Source organism: Anoplopoma fimbria, chromosome 16 (genome assembly GCF_027596085.1).
Source record: "Anoplopoma fimbria isolate UVic2021 breed Golden Eagle Sablefish chromosome 16, Afim_UVic_2022, whole genome shotgun sequence".
NCBI lineage: Eukaryota > Metazoa > Chordata > Actinopteri > Perciformes > Anoplopomatidae > Anoplopoma > Anoplopoma fimbria.
In genome coordinates this window covers 11,114,363-11,121,669 of record NC_072464.1, presented here as the reverse complement: position 1 = coordinate 11,121,669, position 7,307 = coordinate 11,114,363, and the positions used below count along the sequence as shown (strand labels likewise).

Genomic DNA, 7,307 nt, shown 5'->3' with positions numbered 1-7,307 from the left:
CTTAAGTAAATGTATGTTGTTACATAGTTATTAAGTTTCACATCTATTGGATTTCTGTTCATCCTTGAAGAAGTAATCCTCTTCGGTTGATGTTGTGGCAGAAAGTCAATGAAGAGACGCAGATCTTGGAGTTTGCAACCAGCGGGGATATTTTATTGCAGACGAGCTTACAACAAAATTCAACACGTTCATCCTTTCATTATATCTTATATACTTTTGTGGTCATCCCACCAGACAATCACATCATGCCAAATGGCCCTTGACAAAACACATCTGGTCACCTTCTTACATCCTGTTCTTAAACGTCACGATAACCTTTTTGACAATACAGCTTATCCTTCCATCGGACATGTTATTCTTATTTCCAGGCACGACGCTATCTCTGTTATGGGATTTTGCAAAGAATAACAACTTGTTCTTGGCAAGTCAACTCATTTCCACAGACAATCTTAACAACCAGGTTACTGGGGTTCAACATAACAAGTTCTATATACGGCTATAAAGTTGTATACCAAATAGATTTTCCTCAACATATCCCCCCTCTGGGGCTCCCTTGACCCCAACACCGACTTCATACAACCTTTATCAGATAGATTTTCCTCAACATTGCTCTCTCTAAAGTTCCTTCCATCTTTTTCCCTGTTTAAGGTTTTCTGGGGGGAGTTTTTCCTTATTTACTGAGACGGTCCAAGGACAGAGAGTTGTATGTTGTACAGATTGTAAAGCCTCATTAGGCAAATTTGTGATACGTGGCTATATAAATTAAATTAAATCTTCTGGTTTCACTTCAGATTATGTCTTATTGATTGCTTTTGATCATGTAAAAATCATGCAGATTTGTTTTTCATTATTACATAATATTGTATACCTACTTTTCAAAAGACTTCATTACAAGGGATTTATTCTGAGGATTTTTCTTTACCTCAAAATAAGAAGACTGTACAGTAGGTGTACCACCACATCACTGAGAATGTGTAAGTGTGTACGGCGTTTGCCAAGTTATATTTAAAGCATCAGGGGGTTATTTAATTTAATTCAGTGCTTTAATAGGTCAGCAATTTTCAACTCAAATTGAAACTGATAAGAATTTCTACATCACTTCGTTAGTCTTTTTAATTTGCAAAACCAAATCTCATAGAATTTTCAAGTGAACATTATTCAAGCTCAGCAGTTTAGCAAAGAGACAGAATTTATGAAACATGATTTCATATGAAAGTCAGAAAATGACTTGCAAAACTGAAGATATACTAAACACAGTGCTCCTTGGACCATTTTTATTTCCATAATTAATATCAACTTAAAACAGTGTCAACCAATATTAAGGAATGTTTACATATGTAAAATAAGCACAACCTCAGCTCCGGTCTTGGAATGGTTGTCTTCATGCTGAGGTGAAACTCACTTTTGGTTAACTGTTCAGAGAGGCGATTGTGGTAAGACAGGATGAAATTCTAAATGTTTTGCAGAGGCACAGGTTAGCTTCTCTCACATTTAAGTGATTTGGCCATTAGCGCCCTGCTCTGACCCCTGACCTCAACCCCAGAAATGTTTGTGTTGAGTCTGTTCCACTGGCTGTTGTGTTGTGTTGCTGTGACGGGCAGGTAGGTTTTCACAAAGAGGACATCTCAGCGGTCCAGTGACCGTTTCTGGATTGCTTCGGCCACCACGGTACGCAGGAGAGCGATGACAGAACGGGGGTCGTCGCTGCCTACTACAGCGCTGCCTGCCACGATCATGTTGGCTCCTGCCTGCAGCCAAAGAAAATTGCATAAACTTACTTAAAAACACACAATACTGGATTTTAATTTTAGGTGAGTGATATGCGTTTGTATCCTTTACCTCTGCACACTTGTGAATGGTATCAGGGCCGACTCCTCCATCTACTTCAATGTCCAATGAAGGGAACTGACTCCTCAACCAACTCACCTGGACACATGCAGAGAAATAAAACAAAGAGCTTGTAACATGCATAACTCAATATTTACAACACAATTTTGCAGATACATTAGTAGGATGCCAAAAAGGAGACTGTGCTACAGGTGAAATCTGAAGCATCCTCTGGACTTAATTGAACGCCAGACAAAATGACTACACTTGGGTCAACTTTTATCTGGGCTGTGAACTGTTAAAGATTTTTTAAATGGCATCCGACCAGCTTCACAACTAGTGCAAAAAAGAGAAAGAGAGAAAGAAGAGAGCAGTGATGCTGAAACTCTCTTTACTGGTACTTGTGTAATATAATTGTGTGTACTTCTGTGGTTTAGGACACTTATGGATGGACCTTGGCCCACATATCACTTGTGTAATCGTTCTCCCTTCACTACAACAGTTAAAGATGCAGCTCAAAGAGAATTGGTCACTAGTTAATTCCTTTTTTTCCCTCAAAGGTCCACTTGTTTATGTCTTCTCTATAATGTGACAGCATGCTTCTTATGTTTACCAGTTTACATGGGTCATGTAAATGTTGCACAATAAGTAAACGGTCGTATTTTTGTCAATTCACAGTACATTTGGCATGTACCTTCTGTGGACAATGTTTTGCGATATGGCTCATATTAGGAAAAAGCTAAATATTGTCCTACTGGTGATTTCTCCAACTTTTCTAACAATCCCTGCTCTCTTGCTGCAGCAAAACATCAGTAGGCTGGCTTCATGTTCTCCACTTTGGCTCAGTATTTATATAATTATGTCTAAAAAGAATAACACCGTATCAAAAACATGCAGATTAATCATTTTTTTAGGTCTAGTTTATGTTGTTGCCGTTTGTGTGTGTATGGTTCCTGTCATTTTTCCCTCTACCTGTGGTTTGACCCTTACCTTGGGCATCATGTCCTCCATGAACTTCTGGCCTCCAAAGCCAGGTTCAACAGTCATGACCAGAGCCATGTCGATCTGGTTAGCCCAAGGTGCCAGCTCTTCAACAGTAGTACCAGGCTTTATGGCCAAACCCACCTACAACGAAGACATCGGAAATTGCCTCAGCACTTTTGTACGTAGCTGATCAAAGCCATTATTTCATATTTTTCCCACACAAAAGCAATGACGCTAATGCCTCAGTTTGCAGCATTATTTCCTCACCTTCATGCCACTCTCTTTAATCTCCTTGATGAGGTTACCGGGGTTGGTGGTGGACTCTATGTGGAATGTATACTGGTTGGCTCCTGCTGCAGCCATGGGCTTCACCCACTGCTCTGGCCGGGACACCATCATGTGCATGTCTGCAAAATGATCACTGTCACAGTACTGCGCAGACATATCAGATTCATTCAGGATTCAGTTCAATGGGATAATTAGGTTAAGGTAAGTCTTGCAAATGTGTTGGGATGCCTCTCTCTCTCTCTCTCTCACCAAAGAAAGGGTCTTGGCCTACTGACTTCCTTAGGCACTCTACCATGGGATGTCCAAATGTGAGGTTGGGGACAAAGTGCCTTAAAAGGGAAACAAAAACAGACATTTAGCTTCAAACTGTGATGAAATTCTCTCGTCTTGCATAAACAGTTGCAAACAAAGTGCCTTGCAGAAGAGCAGAGGAAGGTAAACACTGACTAACAGAGGCAGAAGGAGGAAGTCTGCTGTTAAGACTTGAGAGACATTATAATGTTTGACAACCTGCGGTTTGGAAAGCCTCATTATTTACATACTTAAGCTATTTACATCCAGTTACATAAATACTGGCTTCCCCCGCTTAACTTCTGGCAAGCTGGTTTGGCTTGTTGGTGTTAGCCGAGTTTAGCTCTCACGCACTGAACTTCCAGTCGGCTTGCTAGTTAGCATGCTAGCTGGTCTTAAATAACGATGGCTAGCTGAGAGACTGACCCGTCCATGACATCGAGGTGCAGGTAATCTGCCCCGCAGCCCATCATCCGCACGCACTCGCTGCCCAGACAGGACAGGTCGCTGCTCAGGATGGACGGACCGATCTTCGCACTGTATGCCATGCTGCTGCTGCTGTTACAGTCTGCATGCAGCCAGCCAGCTCAACACCAGTCAACCACAACATGAAGCACCACTTCCGCTGACAGCCTTCAAAATAAAATAAAATAATCCTTTATTAGTCCCGCAGCGGGGGAATTTACAGGATTACAGCAGCATAGGTTATAGTGCAAACAAGAGACAGAGTAAAAGAAAAACAAGATACAATAAAAGAAAAAATAAGTATTATAAATAAGCAATAAAAAACAGTAAAGGATCCACAATAACTGAATTATTATATGTACAGACAGAAAAACTATTATAACTATAATTGCACAGTGTATTGTATTGCAAATAAGGATAAAGGCTAAATGGAAATAGGAGAAAGTAATTAATTCCAGATTTCAGGTCAAACAAGTAATTTATTTTCCTATTTGTTGATAATTATTCTGAAAGCAATTTAATATATTTTTTTTCCAGTCTCAAATTGTTTCTTTTAGTACAAAATACCCCCACTTCCGGTTTTACCCTAGTGTTAGTTGTTAACTTGATGCAACTGTGGTCTCAAACTTCCGCCTTCAAAATAGACGTGTCCCACTTCTTGACTCTAGATGGCGCTAAACTCATATAGGCAAGGAACTGTAAGCTCAGCTATTCACAGAAGATTTAATTAGACTGGCTGGGAATTGATGTAGAAAAAGATTATAGCAATAAAATCTTGTCATTGGATTATAATAATAGGGTACCAGAACGATTTTCTTTCTCCTTATTAGCTACAGCATATTCCTGGAAAACTGCAATTATTGTACTGTTTCTCTAGTATGCTATATATGAAGAAGAAGAATGGCAGAGAAATCCTAACAAGAAAGTCTGTCAACACAACCTAAAAACCAGACAGGGTTCTTTGTTGGGTAATATGGGACACAGTTTTGTAATCACCAGTTTATTGTGTTATCTAGGCCAAATTACAAAGCCTTATGTGGGACACATTGTTACTAAATGGTGTAAAAGGCATAAATTGCAAAACCTTTTGAATCCCTTCTTAAACTGATCCAGCATACTCGTTGCTTCTATTTTCTGTCTGTTTCTGGCCACTGGTTTCATAATTTAACATCGCTCTGAAATTTCACAGACATTTTGTCTGCCATTAATTTGTCTCTGTCATTCTGCTGTCCCATTGCTGAAAATATAACGTACATGTCAGTATGAACAGATAGATAGTTTGATGGCCCCATTGTAGAAACCTTTGTTCCACACTTGGTGCTGCAAAGGCATTCAATTATATAAAGTTGTCTGGGCTTTAGAAAAATGTTTTTTATTGATTCAAGCAGTTGGCTGTATGGGGAGCAGGTTAGCCTGCAAGGTTACTATTGTCTGCGAAATACCTGTAATGAAGAAAGAAAACCTTTAGCAATAATATAAAAAAAAGATCAGTAGCACTCTTTGAAAGGCCTTCATTCTGCCCTGTTACCTGAAACGAACTTATAAATGAACAAACGATAAAACTGAGAAAACTGTTTCCATTTAAAGAAAATCTTAATAGCAGGTGTATAAAATGCTTGTAAACAAAACAGTCCTGAATAATTCAATTTATTGAAACATTTATTATTTCTCCAGGCATTGCTCACCTATACATCCCACTCAATGATGTCAACTGTGATATCATACTAATTTGATTATATAGAAGGCCCGCCGAGCCTTGGAATCAAAGCCGGGCCTCTTACTATGAGGCAACAGTGCCAGCCACCACACCACTGTGCAGCCCATATATATATATATATATATATTCTTCTTTATTTGATTTGTTTGTCATCTTCATCATCTTGCCACTGAAATGGTATGATTATTTTCAGATGATATGTGTAAATTGTTGTGATTTATAAGAAGCAGATGGCTGATGTTTTAAAAAGCCTCTGCAGCACTCTGCTCAGCCACCAAAGAGCCACACTCATATACCTAGTCTGTCTAAACAGAATCTGACATTTACGAGTTTTACCCACGTTTTGCATTTACTGCAGCAGTGATTGAAACACTGGTGGCAAAGTGTACTCTGGTAGACAGGAAGATGATATATGTGATTTTTGAGTGGGGCTGATGTAGGATAAGTTGGCTTTACAAAGAGCTCGGGCCATTCAGAGTCTCTGAGGAAGGTAGTAAAAAAGCTCATTTTGTGGACCAGTGCCATGTCTGCAAGGAATATTTATCCCATAAGTCTGTCCATACAAAAGTCCTTCATGGTGTCTTGAGAGCAGAGTTGATTTGGGTGCCCAAGGAAGATTCACTGCAGCTCATGAAGCGACAATTATCTTGTTAACTAAGAAAGGTGAAACAATATTTTGAGCAAACTGAAATTTTTCAAGTGGTTAAAGAGTCTCTTTTAACAGAGGTCACACACAAGGGTTGATTTATGGCACTTAACTGGTTGATGCATTTATGTTTTGTCCTCAAGAGGATTCATTTTTTTCTCTTGCAGCTGACACCAAGACACATTCTTCACCTCTACTGTAAACAGCTCTAACACCTAGCACATAATTTCAGTGAACCATAGGCCTCTGCTTACTGGAGGTCCCCATTAAAGGCACCTTTTTTGGTTAAGTGCAGCTCAGGAATTTGACTTGCACTCATTTTCAGGATCCTGTCAAGCTGTTCTCTATTGCTCATTATTGACTCATACTATATATTAACACTCCAGAATAACAAGTAATACCAGTACTGTACTCCATTACTGGTTTAAAGATGATTCACAGCCTTAAGTTGTGGATTGAGCTTTTTAAGTCTTGCTTTTCTGTAATACCATCTCATCTTACAAGGCCTAGAGTGGGCCCCTCGACATTTAATGGACTAAACTTACAGAATTTATTCAGATGATAAAAATGCACTGTACATATTCTTCTTCTTTGTGGCGTGTATAGTCTGCAGTCCTCTTTACATGTATTCCTGCATCTCAGTTGTCCCTGAAGAAAAATGTATTTTGTTGAAAAGTTGAAGACTAATCAATTTCATTCCCTGCCATTTACTGGTTCTTAAAATTGATGTATTTTTTTCAGTCAGAGTATTCTTTAAATTAATATTTGTTTTTTAGAGTGTTCCCACAGGGTATTACTTTTTCCCTAAGGTGGCATATGGCTTCATCAGCACTTCCAAATGTTCCCCTGCAGGTTTAGATTTAGTCGTTGCAGGTAGCTAATTAACAGCCACACAGCAGCGTGTATTAAGCATGTTTGAACTTGTTTTACGCTCTTTTGAAGTGCATCATTTACCGACTAAGAATTAATTATCTGGTAAACCAACGGCGAGCTCTGTTCCAAAGAAAGACCTACTGAAAATCAGCCTCTTATATTACAATCGCTAATCTGCAGGGGAAATGGTATGTTAATTCCATGTAGGAGAAAATT

The 7,307-nt window shown here is 39.1% G+C and overlaps 1 protein-coding gene across 1 annotated transcript; it reads right to left on the bottom strand.

The window, feature by feature from the left end:
• Positions 1-1,087: 1,087 nt before the first annotated feature.
• rpe (ribulose-5-phosphate-3-epimerase) lies at positions 1,088-4,009 on the bottom strand. Its single transcript, XM_054615368.1, has 6 exons — positions 3,817-4,009; positions 3,349-3,428; positions 3,079-3,218; positions 2,818-2,952; positions 1,840-1,926; positions 1,088-1,748 (listed from the first exon to the last, which is right to left on the bottom strand). Exons 1-6 carry the CDS (start codon positions 3,936-3,938, stop codon positions 1,626-1,628), a joined length of 687 nt encoding a protein of 228 aa, XP_054471343.1. The 5' UTR covers positions 3,939-4,009; the 3' UTR covers positions 1,088-1,625.
• Between the last annotated feature and the right edge of the window lie 3,298 nt (positions 4,010-7,307).